This window comes from Rousettus aegyptiacus, unplaced genomic scaffold, assembly GCF_014176215.1.
Source record: "Rousettus aegyptiacus isolate mRouAeg1 unplaced genomic scaffold, mRouAeg1.p scaffold_m13_p_1, whole genome shotgun sequence".
Lineage (NCBI taxonomy): Eukaryota > Metazoa > Chordata > Mammalia > Chiroptera > Pteropodidae > Rousettus > Rousettus aegyptiacus.
In genome coordinates, this window is record NW_023416284.1 from 128306788 (window position 1) to 128329914 (window position 23127).

The following is a 23127-nucleotide window of genomic DNA, read 5'->3' on the forward strand; positions in this document are numbered from 1 at the left end:
AACCAATTATATTAAGACTTGTATAGCTAATACTTAAAACGTAGTCAAGAACACATTTTGCAAAATATGTAATAGTAAATATCCTAGATTTTTACTTATACAAAATTCCAATTATTTAGAATTATTATTGTCACGTTAGTCAATAGCATTAGATCAATAAACTTTTCTTTATTATATTCCTGGAACTTCTATGTGCCTCAAAGGTTTCAAGTCTTCTTTAAAAGGTAAAGTCATGTTACAAATTTAGCAGGTTTGAGCAACGCCTATTAATCACCAGTTAATCTACCAACATTAAAATTTATACAACTTTCACTTACATTTGATTCTTTGCTGCTTGCCTCTGAGCTTTTCTTTCTTTCCTTTTCTGATCTGGTGGCTTAGCAAAAACAATTTCAATATTTTCTCCCTCTAAGTCCTTGCCATTCATTTCTTCCATAGCCTTAAAAATTACATTTCGATCAATATAAGACTTCAAAAGCAATTGATTCATTTAAAGTTAAAAAATCATTTATCATTAATTTTGAAAAGATGAGACAAAATAGGATTCTTATATTTTATTCGAAGATCCAGCTTTTCAACTAATATTTTTGACTTAGTTATACAATTTGTTAAGGTGAATAAAAGTTAGCTTGAGTAGATTACCTGATGCCTGAGTTTCTTTCAATTTTTTAAAACATTCTGATTCTAGAATGACTAAAAATGATTAGTCTAATTTAGATGCCTATAATTATTCCCCGTTATTTACCTTGACAGCACCGTCTCGCTCATCAAAATGAATGAAAGCATAATCTTTTAGTTTCTTCACTCGTTCCAGTTTCCCAAACTGACTAAATGCCTTTTCTAAAATCTCTTCTGTTACGGTATTGGCAAGGTTGCGTACAAATAGCACTTTTACCTGAAATTTAAAAGAAAACAAACTCCCTGTATATTTCCAAAGAGCTCAATTTCCAACATGCTATAACCCACCTTGCAACTTCAGAAACAACCCATTAGAAGAATATCAGAAAAATAATAGACTAAGTTTTCATTTGGATAAAGACCAAAGAGCGTGACTGTTGGATCTAATGGGCAAAAAACTTGGACAGACATCTCACCAAAAATGATATACAGATGGCAAATAAGCATACGAAGAGATGCTCAACATCACGTGTCATGAAGAAACTGCAAATTAAAACAGTGGGATACCACCACATATCTATTAGAATGGTCAAAATCCAAAACACTAATGTCATCAAATGCAAGGATATGGAGAAACAGAACACTGCTGGTGAGAATGCAAGATGGTACAGTCAATATGGAGAAAAGTTTGGCAGCTACTTATGAATGTACTTTTACCATATGGATCCAACAATCGCACTCCTTGTTATTATTTACCCTAATAAGTTAAAAACACATCCACACAAAAACCTGCATGTTCATAATTGCCAAAACTTGGAAACAACCAAGAAATCCTTCTGTAGGGGAATGAAATATTCAGAGCTAAAAGAAATGAACTAGCAAGTATGAACAAACAGAGGAAACTTAAAGCATGTAAATAAAAGATAAGCTTTAAAAGCTACATGCTGCATGATACCAACTGTATGACATTTGGGAAGAGGCGAACTATGGAGACAGTAAAAAACTAACAGTTGACAGGAGTAAGAGGGGAGGGAAGGATGAATAAGCAGAGGAGGGAGGATTCTTGGGGCAATGAAACTATTCTGTATGATACTATAAAAGTGGATGCATGTCATTCATTTGTCAAATCCAAAGAATGTACAAAATTAAGCCAATTAAAACAGTGAGATACCACCACATATCTATTAGAATGGTATCTCAATGTAAACTATGGGCTTTGAGTTATAATAATGTGTCCATGTAAGTTCACTCATTGTATCAAATGTACCACTGTGGTATGGATGCTGACAGCAAGGGAAGACTGTGCATGTGGGCAGAGGATATATGGTAACTCTGTACTTTCTGCTAAAAACGAAAAACAAAAAACACCATATGCTTTGTAGTTTTATTTAGTAATTATTTGCAATCAAACTAAAGGCAGTTACTTCCTAACAATATGAGATAGCCCTATGAGATAGCCCTTGAACATTTAACACACCACAGGTGGTCAAAACTAATTAGGACCTGCTTTTAAGTTCTTAAAGGGGGAGAGAGTTCAAAATATTAAGGTAAAAGTAAATTCTTGCAATCTTGTATTCTCCTCAAAGGACAACTATAAAATGTGCCCTTTTAATAGCTAAAAAAAACTATTGCTTCCTCCTAACACATGAAAGAGCATCCAAATTTCTTAATCTGAAGTACTAATAACCCAATGAAAGCTTAATAGGCCAGAGGAAAAAGAATCCAAACTATCTTCCGTCCTCAAGTCAACTTATCCTTTCATAATATTCACAGTTCTAGCATTTCGCTGTTCTTTTGATTTAAGTGAACTAATTGTAGTTGCTAGCCTATAACCATTAATAGGGATTCTTAATGACAAAAAGGTAGAATAACTTAACTGCAAACCACTACTGAGTAAAATGTTGACTCAAGAGATGTTTGTTCTCATAGGATGTCTCAATTGACTGCTGAAGCAGGATACCTAATAATAGCTAAACCTTGTAACTGCAGCAGCTCTGCTGAGGCCAGTACAGTTCACTATTTTTAGGAACAGGACTTTTAACACAAAAACCATGTAAGCTAATGGCGCCATTCTCAAAATCTCAAATTGCTCTTAAAATCCACACAAAAATAAGTGAACCATCTCCACAGCATGTGGGCTAACTACTTCATCATGAGTATGACAGCTATACAATTATGGCCAAGTGTCCATAAATAAATTTCTATACTCATTCTCCATGCACATGGTACTATTTCTGGCTTATGGCCTTAATAAAGAATACTTCTCTCTTTCAAAAATGGTTTAAAAAAAATACACAATTCATTTTATGCTTTTTCCCTTTTTAAAGTGTTCCCCTTCCCCTCTCCCACACCAACCCCTTAAAAAATTTAACTTGACTGTCATTACCTTTGCCATAACCTCTGGATCAGGATCTTCTATAGGATCAGCCCATTCAACAGTTCCAACATTTCCCCAGACCTTGACTTTACCACTCATTAACCTACGCCTTGCCTGAGCGGCTGTTTTGTGATCTTCATATTCAAGGAAGCAAAAGCCTCTGTTTTTTTTCTTGTCATCTGGTTGGTGGTATAAAATGACGTCTGTAAGACCCTCTGAAAGTAAGCAACCATTCCAGAGAAATCAGATAAAATGACAAGCAAGAAGTAGACCAAAAGATTTATTTTTCTAATATTTGAATATCAAAATTTAAAAAATCATTTATCTTCAGAGAGAATTCTCCAGGTAATTTACCTAATTCACACTTTTCAAATGTTCCCAACACAGATATCCCTATTAAAGAAAATATATTCTCTTAAAATAAACCTAAAGACTATCCTGCTTCTATTAATGACAAAGAGGCATAAAATTTTTACATAACTGCTTTAGGAAAATGGCAGTATAGGTCAGATGTGTTCAGACATTTTTCTTATTATACAAGTAAACACTAAAATTTTTTAATGACACTTTTCTAGCCTCAGGTATCAACAGCTTTATTTCAAATAAAATAGAATATATCAGTTATTACATAAGAATTTCAAATGTCCCTGGAGACTAATAACAGGCGGATAATTTGCTAAACATTCTAGGCACACAAAAATATTTTCTAATAAAAGCAGCCTGTCATCTGGAAACATAAAAAAATGCTTTACAGTTCAAAGAAATTGCACCACATTGACTGTATAATCTCTGCTTCTATCAAGAGTACTTATTATTCCTATAATGTGGAAAATCAAATCACTTCACATCAAACAATCCTAACACTGTAAACTACCACCTAGAAATGCATACAAACACAAAGAAACACTATCTTCCAAAACAAGGGATATACAACAATGATTCTGCATTCTGAGTTCAAATCCAATTGCATTCCTTACTAACTACATAACATTCATCAAGTTATTTCCCAAAAACACTTTGTCTGTTTCCTTATCTGAAAAATAGTTACCTATCTCATATGGCTGTAGCAAGAATGAGTCAATAAACTGTAGTGTTTAAAACAGTGCTTGTCACATAGAAGTATGCAATTACATTCAGTATTAAAAGTCATACCTCCTTCCAAATAAATCCAACTTACCTGTTACTTTGCTAAATTCTTCAAGAATCTGTTCCTTGGTTTTACTCTTAGGAATAGAGCCCACAAAAAGCCTATTATTGGCAACTGAGATGCAGACACCAATGTGTTTTCCAGAACGAATTTCATGATTATTATACTGAAAGGGGAAAAAGTACATGACGCTTTTATACTTATAAATCCTACTGTAAATGCTTATTTTAGAAAGCTATGCATATCTCATATATTAACGCAAGCTTTTAACAAATTAGAATTTCAGTATTATGTTTCTCAAGAATTTATCATTTAAAAAATATAGTTACTATCAAGGCGCTGTATGCGAAAATTATAATCTGAGAGATACGAAGACTACTGACAAAACATACTGAACAAGTTCAAGTTTATGGATTAAATTAACACACACACACACACACACACACACACACACACACACACACACACCTCTCAAGATCCTGAAATTTAGGCAACTTATTATCAACTAGTAATCAGGTCTGTAGGAGCTTACATTCAAAACAGCTGACTCCACAATACCTTACTTTCTATTTAATTCTACTCTGCCAACCAGTTATCCTCAGGCAAATACCAACAAGCTTTCTGCCTTTCTGTTACCAGAACCTATTTTCCCGTCTCCCCTTAACCTCTTAAACAGAGTTGCAATGACGGGTTTTCAGCTTCAAATAAACTTAAGTCTAAAAGGGAGAACCTTGTTAGTTTGAATCCAACCCTGAATCCACTTTTTCATTAAGCCTGCAACGAAGTTGGAGAAAAGTGCATTAAAGTAAAAGTACAGAAGTAACTATAAAACTACAGTAAAAAGTAAACTTAATATTCAAGTAACCATATCCCATAGAAGTGGGAGATACTGCAGAGGGAAAAGCCAATCTGTCAAAGTGGCAAATACTGATTGGTAGCAATCAGCATTATTTACAAACCAAAGTTCCAAAGTATTCAAGTTACCTAGAAAAGTGGATTATATACATATTAGTTAAAACCACCTCAAAATTTCCAAGCTGTAATAATGGTGGCAGCAGCAGCAGCAATAATTAATTAATTCCCCTCACATCTGGCCTCAAAATATACCTTTAATGTACATACAAGTGAACCTATATATAACTCAAGAATCATATGAGTTTCCGTACAACTTACAGAACAGCCTTATGGCAAAAGCTGGCAAAAGGAAAACCATCCCTTTTCCCTATTATTCCCATTCTCGCTAACAGGTGTAAGAGAAAAAAACAAATTCAGAAAATTGATCCCTCCCCGTCCCTCTCTCCATCTCTAGACATTCAAATTAAACATAAAGCTCAAACATCCTTTATCTAGTTCAGAACAGCTGTACTTTCTACTCCCCTGACTCAGTTTACTCTATCCAAGTCTCTTGGTCATCATGATCCCACGACTCTCTAGTCTCTACAGCTATGCCAAAGCCTTTTTTTTTTTTCCAATAATCACAATTTTTACCTACTGAAAAAAAAATCTCTTAAAGGCCATCACCAAATAGATAAAGTTTGAATGCTTGGACATCATACAAGTCCGCTCTAAAATTCCTAGCATTTCCCCTTTCTCGCCATAATACTATAATCTTAAGCTATTTACATCATTTCTCAAACAGTTTCAGACTGCTCAGCCTCTGTATAAAATGCTTCCCCGACACTTCCACTATCCAAACTCCTCTGAATACCTGTAGTTTAGAGCTCAACCATCAAAATACTCTACAATTCCTAAATCCTATAAAGGTCAACAAAAATGCCCTCCTTTATGTTAACACAAACCAATAAACAGTGCTCAACAGAAGTGGTTTTGCCACCCCAGGGGATATTTGACGTCTATAAACATTTTTGGTTGTTAACTAAGGGTGGGAGGCTTGCTACTGGTATTTATTGGGTAGGTAGAGGCCAGAGATGTTACTGAACATCCTGTAATTCACAGGATAGGCCAGCATGACAAAGAATTATCTGGGGCTTAAAAACTGTATCACAAACAGTTTTCTCATAGCATTTATATTTTATCTGGATCAAAAACTTCTTAAAAGTAGAACTACACAGGTTACCTGCAAATAACAGAGCTATGGATGAATCCATCATTACATGAGATTATAGACAAGTAGATTACAATACCTTATATTCACAAATAAGCTAACCTTACACAATAAATTGTTTTAAGACATGTATAGTCCCTAGATTTTTTATAATCTAGCAGCAAATAGATTAGCGACAAATCAATGTGTTTCAGCTTGGTCATTTAGTCTGTAACTCCAGGAGCTGACAAAAACAAAATATCAAAAAAAGAATGGAAAGAAATACAGAGTGTTTAAAGGAAGAAGAAACACGAGTTATTTTGAAGATAACAGGATTTGGTAAAATTTTCCTTTCTGTATTTTCATTTTCCAAATGTTCTAAGAGCAGGAGCTGTTTACTATAATACGCAAGTTAAAAAAATAAACTTGTAAAAATATTAAAATTCTTGGTAATATTACTTCTATCAACATTTATATAACGAAATAGTAATAATAACCGTTTTCATGATTATTTCCAGAAGAAAAAGTTTTTCGCTTCTAACCCATAACTAGCCCTGCTATGATTACTCAAGGAAGGGTAAGTAAAAGATATATTTAGGATGGCTATAATCTCTGAACAATATTAATGACATTAAGATTTAGCAAAATTTAAAGTAAACTATAACTCATCCCTCTTAACTAAAAAAAAAGAAGGAAAAAAAAAAACCCAAAACAATCTATAAGAGTAAATTGGCTCTCCAATGAAAATAAGTCATTAAAGGAGCAAAAGCGACCCTCTGAACATATTATTCAAAGCAAAAGTACCTATAAACAAACATTTTGAAGCAATGCCCGATCTCCCATCTACAGATAGGCATGCACTTTCACATGTATATCCGAACTGCTTAACTTTTCTCATTCTTCAAAGACTTTATCACTTTCAATTCATAAACTAAACTTCATATCCAGCAGGTCGGTGACAGATGGCAAAAGGGCATAACAAAGCAAACTGTTCTGAACCCTAAGAGATTTTAATTTGCTAATAAACCCTAACTCTCAAGAATTAAGAAGAATTAGTACATCAGAACACTATGACGGTTTCAATTTTTTTTTAAAAAAGAGGTCTTTCCAAACTATAGGAAGGTGGGCACTGATGTTAAGTTTTAGAAATCTAGCTTTCAGACCCAGTACCAAAGTTAGGTGACCAAATGAAATTAAGATAAACTGTGAACATTAATCAATGGTGTTTCAGTATTTCAAATGCCAAAACAGGAATTGTATAGTCTAGACTATTTCTGTCATCTAGGCTCAAAATATCAAGTCACTTTTTCCCTTCCTCATAGCTAGTCACCAAATCCCCCCAAAATTTAGTAATCTCAGATTTGGAGTCTGATCCAGATGTGGTTGCTCAGTCCAAACTCTTCTTATAGCAACAAAGCCATTACCTGCCAAGCCTATCCACTTTATTTTTAAACATTTCTTAATTACAAAGTGTTCTTTATATTGAGCTAAATCTGCCTCCCTAAAAATTCTAGTGTCTATTTCCTTCCCCCAAATGACAGCACTTCATATACCTGTACACAATGCTCATCATGACTCAACTGTTCTCTGTGCTTGGCTAATCATTCCTTCTCTGATATTGGCAAACAAAAGTACCTCCAAGAGTGTCACCAAATAGTGACATCTGGTAACATAATACTGTAGATGCAGAATGAAGTTGAGGTGTCTAGAATAAGCTGGAGACTCTTACTAACCTTTCACTTCTAGATACCATGCCTCTTTAACATGTAGTTTATGATTACCTTAGTTTATTTGGCAACCATACCACTCTGCTGGCACACACTACAGCTTGTGATATTAGTTGTGTAGGAGGCTTGTCTTTGTCTCTACTCAATTGCATCTTGCTGGTGTAAACTATCTGTCCCAGGCTATAAAAATCTTTTCACATCCTGATTATGTCACCCAGGGCATTTATCACTACTTGCAGATTCAAGTCACCAAATGTTTCAAGGGCAGTCCAACTCTGCCCTCGTTGAAATCATTGGTAAAAACTAGAATAGAGCCTACAACAACAACATACTACTACTACTACTACTATTTCTCTTTTTAAAATCTTTGACCTCTCCCCTTTCTATTGCTGCCTCTCCTGTGGCCTTTGTTCTCGTCATTCAAACATTCTTCATTATTCCATGATTTACACCATGTTACCTATACCAATGACCAACATTTTAATGGCACTATGCAACTCAACCCAGCAGTAATGACTAATGCTTTCTGGCACTGACTTTATACAAATTTATCTCTCCTACTTCTTTCCATAAAACACTGCTTCAACTAGAATCATTTATTTTCTTCATTGTCCTGCTCAAACCTTTTTATCACAAACTTTCTCTAACAATCCCAACCCAAAGCAATATACTCCTCCATACCTCCATTACCCTTTGAACAATCTGCTTCCACTTTAATTGTAAACTCCTGTCCTGTGAATTCTAAATAGTTGAATCACCACCACCACCACCACCCCACTCCCGCCATTAATCTATGGTAACCCCTGTGACTGAAGATAGCACAGAATAATTGCAAAAGGAAGCTAAAAAACCTTTAAACAGCGAATGGCCCATAGCTAACATGGGAATATTATAAATTATGTTGTAAATAATGAATTAGATGGCACTGGTCATCCAGTAAGGTTATTTACCCAGCACTTATTACACAGTGGAACTGTTCTTCTAAATGTAGGGGAATACAAGTTAAAAAAAAAAAAAAACTTATATTCTGATGGAGAGATAAGCAAATAATTTCTAAAGTCAAGAAATAATTCTAAGCACACCCAAGCATTCTATTTTATCATGTTCGAGATTACTGTCATGGGGCAGCTGGGTGCTGCTCAAAGTCAGGAAAAGTTGCCTAAGAAGACTGCTAAGGCGGCAACATCTATGATAACTGGTTGAAGTGTTAGAAAGCAGAGAAGGTAGCCATAAGATGGAAATGGTCACAGCTTAGGTGGAGAACAAAAAAGGCAAAGTGTGGGTAGAAGGGTAAAAAAAAAAAAAGAGTAGGAGAAAAGAGGTAAGAAGAAACTTATCAGATAAGGCCTCCTTTGGAAGCCATTATTAGTTTTCAGCACGGAAATGTTGTGATCTATGCTGCCAAATGGTAAGACTGTTAAAGGAGCCATAGAGAGCAGTGAGACTAGCAAACTAGGCAGATTCTTTGAATGGTACCTTAGACCAGAGTGGTAACACTGAGGATAGTAAAAAGTTGTTAGATGCCAAAAATATTTTGGCAGTAGAGAGAGAACTTCCTGAACTCCTTTCAATACTACCAAAACCACTAACTACATAAAGAATCAGTCTACCAGATGACAAACCATACTGTTAGGTTTATTTGCTATGTCTACTTAACCAAAGGCACTCCTAAACAAACCTGGTATCAAACTAAAACAGTAAGACCTCAGGCGAGCCACCAGCCTCTTCTGCAGAATGAAAGTAATACCACTTACCTTGAAGAAAGGGTTAAGGTGGTAATTTAAAAGTAATAATGTAGCATCTACCACAGCTCCTGTGCCATAGCAAGCACTCAAATAGTAGCTATTTATTCTCCATTTCACAAATTTAGATCTTGATTCCCTAGCTAGATTAACATCATTTAGAGATGAAATTTTTTATTCCCCCAAATACAAGGCAGATAGATATGGGCTGAAAATAGGGTCATTTAAGTTTGCAGTTGCTTTCTAACTTCACCCTTCTTCTTCAGCTATTAATATCAATTATCCCATTTTTATAATTCAGATGCCAATTTAAAATCTATAATAGCTTTTAACATAGGAGAAAAATTGTTGAATCATATCAAAAAGGCCAAGTACATAAACTATTATAATTTAAAGTATTCCTAAAGACACTCAACAGTACAAAAAAGCAAAAAACAGATGGTGCTTCAATCTCATCTGATCCATAAATAATGCAAAAGAGGCCTTTTCTCAACATTTGATTATCTACGACTAGAATGACAGGTCAATTATCTTACATAAAAATTCACCTTGAATAGAGCTGTAATTTGAGTAGACACTCATCTATGACACAATTAGGAATAGTTTTCAAAGTATGATCCCTTAAAGAATATACTTGAGAGAGGTACTTATTTCCTCAAATAAATAAATATAAAGCACTAAAACAGCCAACTTGAGTTTTCTATTTCTCCAGAATGTTTCATTTCCTCAAAATCCAGTCCATTCTTTTACTGTTGAATTAAGGCAAATCTCCCAATTCTATAATCAAATTCTAGCCACAATAAAGCATTCTTTTTAAAAAAGCAACGGCTAACACATCAAATTCATCCCTCTGGATGTATATCACTCCCACTGAGATTATCTTTTAAAAAGCACCAAAATGCAAAGCCTCCTATTCATCAGGCATTAAAATCTAAGCATGGCCCCAGATAAGAACTCAAAATCACAAACCCAGAAAAAAATGTTTAAAAGTTTAGGACCAAAGTTAGTTCCTAGACCAATCAAAACGGCTCTGTGATCATCTATGGAAAACTTCTGCATTGCAGTTCAAAAACTTAACTATATTACTAAGTCTATACACTAAGCCTACAGCAATGCAATTTTAGACATTATTTTGTTATACCAAGGCAACTGTCCAAACTGAAACATATTTCATAATGTGTATTTACTGGCACTCAAAATCATCACGGAGTTTCTCTTCATTCTATTATAGGCAAAAGTACTAGAAAGTAGTCCACCATTAGCCTTAGGATTATGTATCATCTCCCTTCAATAATTTTTTTGTTTGAGTTTTTGGTTTTTTTACACCAGCAAAAGAACAGATTTATCGGCAGGGAGGATACACCAACAGTACACTTCCAGACATAGAAACAGGCCTGAGCAAAAGAAGTGTGGCTCAAGGGCCCAATGACGTTATCTTTACTATAAGGTTTCTGGAAATCATCTAGAAACAAGCTCTAATGATGACCTCATAATTGGTGTATTTTGGTAGGAAGAATTAAGCAGGCTACAAATGTTAGTTTAATAATTCCTTTTAAAAACGTCAATAAATCAACTCATAATACTTAGTAACTATATTTAATAAAATTAAAACTTTATATAGTAGATGAAATGGGCTAAATTCTGTACTAGCTTTTTATAGTAAGATACTACCCTCACTGCCTTCTTACTCTACACTTCCATATTGAAAATGCTACTTTATTACTACATGGCATAGATATTCTTTCATAAATTAAATTGAATGATTTATAAAGTATCTTTCCAGAACTCTAAGACTTTAATTATACCTGAACTGCTTAAACTAAAATTTGGACAGCTCAAAGGTTACCAGTGAATGGCTCCCTATAGCTAAACCCCCTCTGAAATAGGAAACATTTTTTGAAAGGAAAAATAAGCAATGATTTAAAAATACCTATGCTACTGAATTATTTTTTAAGAAATCTATATTCTTCCAAGTAGCGTACTTTTCTAACGTTAAACTTTTGTCATATTCAATTATACACAACAATGGAGAGATTCAAGCAATACAGAAAGCAAAACAGATTATACTTTTCTTCTTCCTAAAGTTTGCCTTAAAATGCAATATATCTAATAGAGAATAAAAAATAAAATACAGTATAAATCTGAGGCTTTTAAGTTTGTTTAGAATTACTCATATAATATGTAAGGCAGATAAAGCAAATTTAACAAACATCTGCCAGAGTGAACCATTTATATGTCTTGGTTTGAAATTAAACCTCAGCATCTTTAACTATGAAATACAGAAACTTGACTCACAGTATGTAATAAAACTAATTTGAGAAAGGGTTATAAAAGCCATGATTTGAAACATTAAAATTTTTTTAAAGTTGGGAAAATAACAAATTCCCACATAACATTTTGTATTTTCAAATAAAATTTCACCACTCACCACAAAACCATTTAATTCACCATCGCCATGTCTTTGTGAAATATTTTTGAAAAAGGGATAACCCAGGTATGGCCAGAAACTATGGGAGCCCTATCTACTACAACTGCCTTCCTAAATCTTTTAACATTCCTATAAATCAAAAAAAAATAACTAAGCCAGATATTTCAAAGAACCAATAACTAGGAATTCTACCATACTACCTTATGAATCCTGAATCTGATCAACTGTACATGCAAAAATACTGCTAAAATGTGTACACAGAGAACGTGAAAGGTAATGCCTAATCAGCACTTCGTAAACCTTTGGTTAACCCTTAGGCACAGTAAGAAAAAACTTGGCTTTAATTAAAGATAGGAAATATGAAGATTGAAGGAGAAAAAAAACTTACCAGTTTAACAGCCTCCTGAGCTGCTTCTTTTGTACAAAAAGTGACAAACGCGTAACCTCTATTGAGACCTGTGAGTGGATCCATCATTAGACGAAGATCCCATATAGGTCCGGCTTTCTCAAATAATGGAACAAGTTCATCCTCAAATAGATCTCTTGGGATCTTTCCCACAAATATCTGCAAATTAAATATAAAGTAAAAACCATGGAGAGTTTCTTTAGGAAACCGGACATTTGTGTATTTACTACAAAAGGTACAAGTTTTTAGTTTCTTTACCTCAGTGCCAACAGAAGGCTGCTGACCTGAATAAACGGAATCTGGAGGTGGTCCTCCATACTTCCTCTGTCCAGTAGTTACATCAAGTGTGTAGCCTGTTCTTTCCAAGAGTGCCTTGAAGAATTCAAATGTCATTAATACATTTAATTCACAAGACCACACTCATGCATTTAGCAATTGAAAATCAAAATCAATCTTGTTCAAATCTTCCCAATTATCTTGGTAACATTCCCTAAAAACAGGTGTCTTAGAATTTCCTCTCTAATGAATACTTGCAATAGCCCTAATTCATGGTGAAAGATCTCAGGATCCTGTTCAAATTACTTGCTGGTCTCTGATTATTGAGTAGTGGCTTAGTGAACAAAAAAACTAACACTGATCCATCAACAACTTTCGAGGTACCATGTACCTATTTTGCTAATACCTCCTAAAAAAGATGACTGCACATAATTTGGTTGAGTTTAACTCTCTCCTGAAAGAGGGAGGAGCTGTATAAGTTAGCTCTCCCAAGTCTGGATTTCTTACCCAATAAATTCCCTATACCCCACACTCCTAGGTACACAATGCATTCTGGGCATATTGCCAGCCTTCACAGAAGTTACACTCAAGACCAGAAACTTAGGACCTACAGGAAAAATAACCTTATTCATCTGATATTCAAGTATCATGCTTCGCAGGACAGCATGGATCATTCAGAAAAAATGAGAGCCAAAATGATTTTTAGAACTTCATGAAATTGCAACAATGTGACATAGTATCCACATTTTATCTCCCTGAAAGTGAACTGTTAAAACTTACACAACTCATATTTACTCAGAGCATTAGGAGTTTCTCTTCATCCCTTATTATAGGCAAAAGTACTAGAAAGTAGTCCACCATTGGCCTAAGGAAAAAACCAAGAATTATTCCTCTTCTCCATCATCTCAAACCACAAAGCACAAAACCCATTTTCTAAGTAATAAAGCCAATCTAATAACTAGCTGATGTATTCTGGAATAAAAAGAAATATCAGGCACATGACAAAACTTATCAAAATGCTGGTAAATGATCTGGGATCACCTCAGTCTCTGCAAATGAAAATGACTAGACAGAGCTGAAACTTTCTACTCAAAGAACATTAAGTATTTATAAAAAAAAAAATACTGTAAATGGCAAAAACAAAAAGGCCCACAAAGCACTACAGATATTAAGCAGTCTTTTTCTATTATACCCAAATGTCTGCTTAAAGGTGCAACACTGGGTTAGTAGCAAAAATAAACTCACATTTATTACTGTCACAAAACGAAATCATTAAATGGCTCATCTTCCCTTTTCCACATATGTAATTCCTATGCTTCTTTGCCCTTAATCTATATGACCTAAATAAAACCTTTTATGTCAAGCCCTAAAAACAAAGAGATAAAACTTATTCTGTCGAACCACCTATAACAACATCTCTGGCCTTCTTGCCATAATTTAAGTCACTCCCTTTCATAGAACTAAAAAAAACCAAACAAACAAATTAAACCAAGTTTTTAATAAAATTTTAATAATTCTAACTCCCAAAGGTAGATTTAATTACAAATGATAAAATTTCTGTGGAAAAATTAGGTTTACAGTTGAAACACAATTCACTCACAGCTAGACCTGGGAAAGCCTCAAATTTATGGATAACATGAACAGCTAACTCCATATTCCAAGCTTTGCTTTTATTATACCATTAAAACACCACCCAACACCTAAACTGTCAATAACTGATTTATTTTATACCATAACCTTTGGTTCAAGAGCATTTGCACACTGTATTAAGAGCACCAGATTAAAAGTAGTATGATCACCCCATTTTCTATGAACTAAAAACAAAACTAAAAACCAACACAAAAGTCAAAATCTAGACGAACCTGATGCCATTAACTATTCTATACGACCTTAAAAAATAAAAAAATTAAAATTCTACTCCTGGCCCTCAGTTTCCTCATTTACATTTCCACACTGCTTTCTAGAACAGTTTAGACTTAATAATCCATAGTAACTGAGGAGGAAGAAGGCACTGTTAAAATTCTAAATCCATTTGACGGTTTGACAGTCCCAAGAAAAGCAGTTAATGCTAAATGTACACTTTACACTAGTATGGCATGGACGGATCCCCTCCCATTTTTGGTTCCACTGTCAGTAAAAGCTGTATTTGCGGCTTCTCAAAAAGCATCTAAAAACATAGTAGATGGATTTCCTTAAATTTTTTGTTTAAAATGCCAACAGCACAGATTTAACTTCAGTAAGTGGGTAACAAAAAAACTTAAAACATCAAATTGTTTTCGAAACAAATAGCTACAGAAAAGAAACTTTTCAAAAAATAGTAATTAAAAAAGATTAGCATATTATCTCATGGTCTTTAACTCTCAACATCTATAAAAGAACACTCATTTCACAACCAAGGAATATTTACCAAAGCTAGAAAATAGTTGAAAGAACTTTAAAACTGAAGGGAGGAAAAAAGTTGTTTTTAAAGACATACCTTAATTTTTGCCTCATCTGGTCCTTTGCTAGAATCTGCTACTTTGGTCCCCTGTTTTTCTCTCTGCCTATAAGTCTTCATGACTCCACATAAAAAGGCACTTTTGTTCTGTAAAGAAAATTTCCAAACATATTTTACAACAATCTCATCTGTATCAATTACGTCAAACTTAAACTACATCGAAACTACTCAAGTTTTTTATTCTTTTTACACTGACATTAATGTTACCTGAACATGAGAGAGATCACTGTCTTTAAACTGCTGAAGAACTGCCAATGCGCCGTCTTCATTGAATTCTTTTAAAGCTTCGATAGCTCGTTCATCTAAATCACTATGTGCAACCAGCCCTGGAGAAGAAAAAACTTAATTGTCAACTTTTAATATTTTTGGAAAGACTTTTTTTTTTTTTTTAAAGACAACACCATTGTTTACCAGTACAGATACAAGTGTGCCAACTAAGTACTCTTCCATTCCTCTATCTATATAATGAAAAACACACATACTTTGGCCATTCTATACTGCACTGTGAACTAAATAAGGCCTCTCATCCACACTAAGTCAATTTCTCATCTTGTTCTGTGTTTAAGCCAGATAGTTCTGAATACTAAGTATTTCTACACTAAATATATAAGCTTACAAATTCTAAAATCAACCAACAAAATACAGAGCATGACTAACAAACCTCTACTCCATCTCAAATAACCACTAGAAAAAAGAGCCACACCAAGACAAACTACAAGTCTATAGTTACCATTTCATTTAACAGAAATCCTACTACAAAAATACCCCCAAAAAGTCACATGGCCTGCTCCCAACACTAAACAGCTGTTGCTACCATCATATACTTATCCATCTGGCCAGCCAGCTTTTCCCTAACCCTTCCTTCTTCCCTCCCTCTATGTACAGTACACCTTACCTCTAGTTGACAACCATCACAACAAGGCAAAACAAAAACTCCAGTTCCCACACTTATTGGAAACCACAAAAAGTTGCTATTTTAGCTCAAAGCTAGAAATCCAATAGAAAAATTTCATAATATAATTTTGCAAGTGTTAGTTCTTACCTGCAACGTAAATTTCATCTAGTTTTTCAGCAACTTTCTGTGGTAAACCAGCATCAAGCAATGTCTGAAAATTTTCTGAATGGATAACTGCAGAAGTAGTATCCATGGGCTCTTCAGTACCATTTCCATTAACATGTTCTGTAGCCATGTTTCCAGAGATCTGTTCAAACGCAATAAGCAAAATTAAACTAGGATCTTCAAATAGGGTAGAGGACAATATAAGAGCCCCAATCTTAACTTTCTCTACCAATTTCTTCACCAGCCTGCCTGCGCCTCCCTTTAAAGAAGCCTTAAAGTCACTAACGCCTGACAAGCCTGATTTGGAGCGCGGGACACTTATGTTTCCTCAGCACCACCCCTGACTCACCTGCTAACAACTCCCTAGGAAAAACCACATTACAAAAGGAGCCCAATCAGCATGGGACCAGCCAGCGTGCCACACGCTGCTGTGCCCAGAGAATGAGGTGTGTGGATAAAGCAAAGCTGGGCTTTTCCTTCTCAAAAGTAAACCCCCAAAGTGCGCGCTTTTCCCGCCTGCCCCTTATAGATCAGTAACAACAGTCAGCGAAGAACAAAGCGCTCACACAAGCTACCTTCCCACCACCCAGTTTCTCCACCCTTCACCCCCGCATCCCAAAGCCCGCCCCCGACTCCGCACCCAGAGCGGCAGCCTCACCGCCGCGGCCACCAGGAGCCCATTAGAAACACGTGCTCTGCGCCTTCAAATATCCTACAACTTCCTCCAACGGAAACCCACCGAGTCCCCGGCCAAGACGATCATCACCGGCTCCCGACATCAATCCGAAGCCGCGGTCGGAGTTCCCGGAAAGCATCAGCAGCACAATCTCACCCCTAACACCGGAGCCGCGTCGGCACCAGGCCACAGGCTCTCCCCGCCCCCCCAGCGCCGCCGTCTCCGCTGTGACACATGGCTCTCTCCGCCCCGGGCGCCGGCGACCCCCGGCAGCCCGCCTGCCCCACCGAGACGAGAGCCGCGGCGCGCAATACAAGCCCCCACCTCTCTCCCGTCCGTACAGTGGCTGCAACGCCCGGACCAGCTGTCCCACCCTCGGGCCAGGACCGACAACCCGGCGGCGTGAGGGCGTTCCGCGAACTGCCCAACGCCGGCCGGACTGCAAGCACCACCCAAGCCCACCGCGCGGCTGCTGGACGGAACCGGCTCCTCTCCGCCCACTCCCACGCCGCGGCGACGGCCACGACAGCACCAACTCTGCCGCCGCTCGCGGTCCTCGCGGGCCACGGGGACGCGGGGGTGCCTCCTCCCTGGGGCGCAGCAGACAAAGCCAGAACGGCGGCAGCACATGGAGAAGAGGAGGAAGTGGCGGTGCGGGCCGCGGCCTACTCCCAAGCAGCCCCAGTCAACGTGCTCCTCTCCCCCTTGGAATCCATTTTCCAGAAAAGCCGGTTTCTCCCGCACCGCCCTCCCCCAGCTCACTCCACAATTGTCACTGAACTCCCCTCCCAGACCCGAGTCCTGGCGGTCGTTACCTCCCCGTTGGGCTGCGGCGGAGGAATCCTGTCCGAGCAGATCGGGTTGCGGAAAACGCGTGCTCGCTGCTCCCTGTGTCCGGCGCGAGTGGAGCTGTTGTAAAATGGCGGCCGAAGCTCACGCCGCTGGCAGCAAACCCGATCCAGTTCCACTCGCCTCCGAGCGCGCTCCCGGTGCGCGCGCGCGCCCCCGCGTGACACCCCCCCTTTTCCCTCCCCTCCCTTCGCGCGTCCGCTTCTCACTCACTCCCTCAGCCCCTGCCCTCCTCCAGCTCCTCCTTTCCCCCTACAACCACACCACCAGGCTCTGTCTGCCTTTTCTCGGCCTGTCGTTTTCCCCTCCCTGCTCCTTTCCCCTACTGCTCCCACTCCCGTCTGCGGCCGCTCAAGCTCGAGTGGCCGCCTTTCTCCTCCTCGCTCGCACGCTCGTTGGCTCACTCCCTCCCGCTCTCGCTCTCTCAGCTCCGTCCCCCAGTCCCTGCCGAGTCGGCTCCTCTCTTTCTCTCTCCCGCGCTGACGTGACGACGTAGCCTACGCCTCGGGACGCGCGCCTGCGGTCTCCACCCTCTCGCCCGCCGCCTGCCTTGCTTCTCACCCCCGCGGGGGCGCGAGACCCCGCCCTTCCGCCCCGGCGGCGGCGGCGGAGGGGCCGGGAGTGAATGAAAGGCCCGCCCCTTCCCCTCCCGACACTCCCCCTCCTGCTCTCCTCCAGGCGGGGCGGGCCGGCTCATCGTGTCCCACTCGTTCTCCTTTGTCAGGAGACAGGCATCTCCCCACTCCGCCCCGCCCCACCCCCGCCGCAGCACCACGCGCACGCCACCCCCACTGAACTCCCACCCGCGACACAGCCGCCCTGTCCCGGGCTGACGGGGCGGGGGGCTCGGGACGTGCCCGCAGCGCCCCCGGACGGCACCCACCAGTCGGAGCGCGCCCGGCCCCCGCCCCCGCCCCCAGCGCGGCGGCCTCGTAGCCGTTCCAGGCGGTGTCCACGCCGCCCTCGCCCCGCGCTCCTCGCTCGGGAAAGCTGCAGGCGCACGTGTCCCCCGGGGCGGGGCGAGACAGACAATGGGGCAGCAGGGGAAGGGAGCGGCGTGGAGATCCGCGGACCTTTGGCTAAGCTAGCCGGCGGGACGCAAGTGCAGGAGTCATTTCGGGGAGACCAGGTCTCCCTGGCTGGACAATGGGACCTCCTGGGACCCCGCCGCTTCGCTTTCGCGAGAACCTTGGACAGAGGGAGGGGCGTCCGAGGCTCGGACGGGGAAACCCCAGCTGCTTTTGAGAGGGAACGGGGTTGGCTCCGCTGGAGCGAGGAGCGGCTCCGGCCTTGAGATGATACGAAGGCCAGATTTGGAAGCGAAACCGCCTGGTGTAGAGTTGTGCAATACTCCATTTCAGTCCCTGGCCTTTTAAGCAGTTAAGGGCTTCCTCATAGCACAGTTTGAGCAACTTGAAGCAGCACAAAGCTGCGTGATTAGGGCAGCTGTGAAGAACATATCTGTTTCTTTTCGAAATCCTTGGCGACTAAATCTTGTGTGAAGTGACATTTCCTTTGTAACCGGTTTACTAGGTACACGAAAGACAAGACAAAGGCATTTGAATTTCGGACGCGATATGGGTACTAATTTTATCTAATGCAGCTCTAATGAAAAATAATGCCCCACCGATTTGAACACAAGCTAGAGCTCACTGTTTCCCTAAATAAGCTCTATGCTATGACAACCGATTTGTGGTTCGAGAAAAAGTTAGGTGAGCACTCTTCAAAGTGCTTAATTTAAGCATGTAAAATGCTAGGTTATTTTCATAGGTTCTTGGATCAAAACATGATATATTTGATCAAAGTACTATGTAACCAACCTGTTTAGCAAGGATTAGAGATCTCCACTACTTAAAATCCCTTACTGTCAAACATGTACCTGCTGTGGTATTCAAGTAATTCAACAACAGGGGGTTTAGCTCAATCCAAAAGTCATAGATAATGCCGTAAATGAAAAACAACCAAAATGTTTAATATAAAAATGAGTAACCTTATAGATTAAGGAATGAAAATAATAGATCTGAACCATACAACGCTTTTTATTTAGACCTTCCTGGAAAATCAAAGTTCCTTTAAAGGTGGAAAAAAGTGCTTCTACCTTTGGTAGATAAAGTCATCTACCAAAAGACGAAAGACTCCCAAAGTAAAATCTCTAACTCTAATTGCTTTGTCTAGCCACCCCCTTGACCTCAATTTGTGCTTTCAGGCACTCTAAATCAACATTTCAAAAAACTGAGGTGATCTCCTAATCTTCCATTTCCAGAGTTCCCGTTTCAAGTTGCCCACTTGCATCCAGCAGCAAGTATTACCTGGAAACCAGAGTCATCCAGGACACTACCTTCTGCCTGAATGCCATTATCAGTTAAATCAAGTCTTGTTAATTTTGTCTCTCTAATATATTTCCACTTCTCTCTGTGTTGCAACCAGGGTACAAGGCACCATCATTACCACTTCAACTAATGGTATATAGCCTCCTAATTTATCCACTCTTACAGCTTTCCTAATCCATTCAAAACACTAGTCTCTCTCTCTCTCTCTCTCTCCCCCCTTCCCTACACACACACACACACACACACACACACACACACACACACACACACAGATGTAGATATATTGCAAATAAGACCCTATGGAGCATCTGCTTGAAAACGTTCATTAGCTTCCCATTACACTTAGACCAAGAGCAAAGATTCTTAACGAGATCAACAAAGCCCTCCATGATCTGTCCTGCTACCTGTCTCCCCAGCCACATCTTAGCTACACTCCCAGCTTCAGCTGGCCTCCCCTCAATTATGGTATTTCTCAGGTTTGCACATACTGAGGGCCTAGACAGAGAACTAATTGATGCCCTGAGCAAGCTTGAGAAAAAAGGCAATCAGCCTTTTGACATCTTTTTAAGTGAAACAATAGTATAATTTTCCTCCTGACCTATAGAACTTCTTATTCCAGGCTTGACTCCAAGAATTACTACTATTACTGAAACATCAGGAATCCCTAATAATACTTTTTTTAAAAACCAAACAGTAGATTGATTCACGGGATATGATAGATACACTGAGATGCATCGAAATGTTTATGAAAGATCTGGCACAAGAAAGTACTCAATAAATATGTCCTTACTTCCCTGGATCTTCTTTAGTACTTAGAACAGGATTCAATGCTTAGTAAATATTGGCTGAATAAAGCCAAAGGATAATAAACCGAGACCCAAAAATCCTTGGACCTAATACCAGATCTGCTTGGATAAATTATTTCACTTCTCAGTTCTATTTTGTCATCTATAAAAGAGTTTATTGAAACAATTTTTAAGATCTCTTCAAGTTTGGATACTTTATAATTTCTAAAAAATTTTCTCAAACTCTTTCTCTGGCTTCTCATTGCTTAAAAATATTTCTATATCCTATTTGCCATTTAAGATCTTCCCCATTTGGATTCCAACTTCCCTTCATATGGACTTTTGCTCCAAACAAAACTAAGAGCAACAATAGAGATTGATAATACCCAATTTTGAATATGATCCCCAGCATGGACATAGAGAAATTGACGCTCACATTCACTGCTAGTGAGAGAATACATTTTTTTACAAAATAATTTGGCAAAATGCTTACTGCAGTATTGTCTGTAATGTGTGTGTGCGTGTGTGTGTAAAAATAAATGTAACCTAAACATCTAGTAATAGAGGATTAGTTGAATAAATAATAGTGAATTATTCTGGAGCTATAAAAAAAACAAAGTAATTATAAATGTTCTAACATGGAAAAATACCCAGGTTACAGTCTTAAAAAAATATATATAAAAAAAAAGGAAAGAAAGAAAGAAGAAGCCACCTACAGAACAATGTAGAGTATGGCATTTATTCATTCAGTTGAACACCTTCCATGTACCAAGCTCCATCGTATGCTCTAGGTTTACAATAATGTATATCAAGATAAACATAGGTAATCCATGACTCAATAAGCTGTGTGTATGTGTATAACTAGGTATACATGGATATAAAAAATTGTTTATATGGAAAACAATTACAATTAGAAGGACAGGGCAGAGGAAGAGCATCACTTTTTATTTCATACACTGGTGATTTTTCACTTGTTAAAATAAATATTTGATTTTTTTAAAATATATTTAATTTTTTTGTACCTCCTTACTGTCTTTACATCCATGTAACCTTTGAAGTACTGAAAAGATGGAGATGAAGCTTATGGACCCTTTCTCAAAAAAGGTTTCAAATGAAAATATATAGGATTGCATACGAAATGCATTAAATATATATGAAATTTGAATTCGTATGCAATACATTAAAGTATAGTTATCAAAATATTTAAGCAAACCCAAGTATAATGCTTCAGAAAAGAGAGGAGGGTGTTTAAGGAGAAAGCAAATAACTTTGCTGAATGAGTACAGCTAAGAATTTGGGTTAAGACTGGAACGGAAAAGTGGTCTTAAGAAGAGCAGTTTCTGTAGTGACAGCCAAGTTAGAATGGGGTAAGGGAGCAATAAGAGCCAGTATATGTGGACTGCTCTTTCAAGACCTTGAGAGATAGCTCAGAGAAACAGGTGTTTGCTTAAATGAGATTTAGGTTTAAGACAGAGTTTTTTGGTCTTGTTTTGGTTTGTTTGTTTTGTTTTTAGAGATGGGAGAACCATATCTATATACTTGTGCATAAAATCTAATATAAACAAAGGTTGAGGTTGCAGGAGAGAGGAGTTGAACAAAGGAGTAAGATTTTTTAAGACAAGAATGAAGAAAATAGATGTAAATATTAGAGAGGTAGAGATAGGCCAACAGAAGTCAGGAGGAATATAGATTAAATATGCAGAGATTGGCAAGGATAGTTCATGAAAGACCACATACAGCAAGAAAGGTGACACAAAGTTGTCAGGCCTTTGAGCCTCTCGGGTCCTGTTGTCTCCCTAGGTCCAGTCCCTATGAGTGCTGATTGAATAATCATTCCAGCATTCAGTCTCAGATTCCTCAATTACCCTTTAATACCCAACTCTTCCCATGTATCCTTAAAGTACCACTTTCTTTATTGGGCTAAATTGAGCCCAATTAAAACATGCCCATATAAGATTTAACCATTTCTGTGAGTCAGTTGCATTACTCTGTCCATTTCTGCATCATATATGATAACATGTACATAATCAACTAGCTTTTCTCTCCCTGTATATGCATAGTGATTAGTAAAGTCTTTGAAAGACCAGCAAGAAAAGCATGAGGAAATAAAAGGCCTAGATCCTAGATAACTAGATCACAGAATCTTCCAAGAAAAGAGAAAGCTA

General features: G+C 38.3%; 1 protein-coding gene across 8 annotated transcripts in view; it reads right to left on the reverse strand.

Moving 5' to 3' along the window:
• The window catches only part of LOC107517411 (synaptotagmin binding cytoplasmic RNA interacting protein), a 28045-nt gene extending 9730 nt beyond the window's left edge, over nt 1–18315 (reverse strand). For 2 of the 8 annotated variants that reach the window (XM_016158100.2, XM_016158098.2), the window contains exons 1-9: nt 17814–18014; nt 15470–15588; nt 15242–15349; nt 12748–12861; nt 12472–12648; nt 4173–4308; nt 3005–3210; nt 746–895; nt 318–439 (exon numbers count right to left, since the gene is read on the reverse strand). In XM_016158100.2, the coding sequence (XP_016013586.1) occupies nt 318–439; nt 746–895; nt 3005–3210; nt 4173–4308; nt 12472–12648; nt 12748–12861; nt 15242–15322 (986 nt within the window). In that variant the 5' untranslated portion in view covers nt 15323–15349; nt 15470–15588; nt 17814–18014. Of the gene's footprint in view, nt 1–317; nt 440–745; nt 896–3004; nt 3211–4172; nt 4309–12471; nt 12862–15241; nt 15350–15469; nt 15589–16304; nt 16465–17813 lie in introns of all 8 variants that reach the window. The other 6 variants (XM_016158095.2, XM_016158093.2, XM_016158097.2 and 3 more) reach the window with 5 other exon arrangements.
• Between the last annotated feature and the right edge of the window lie 4812 nt (nt 18316–23127).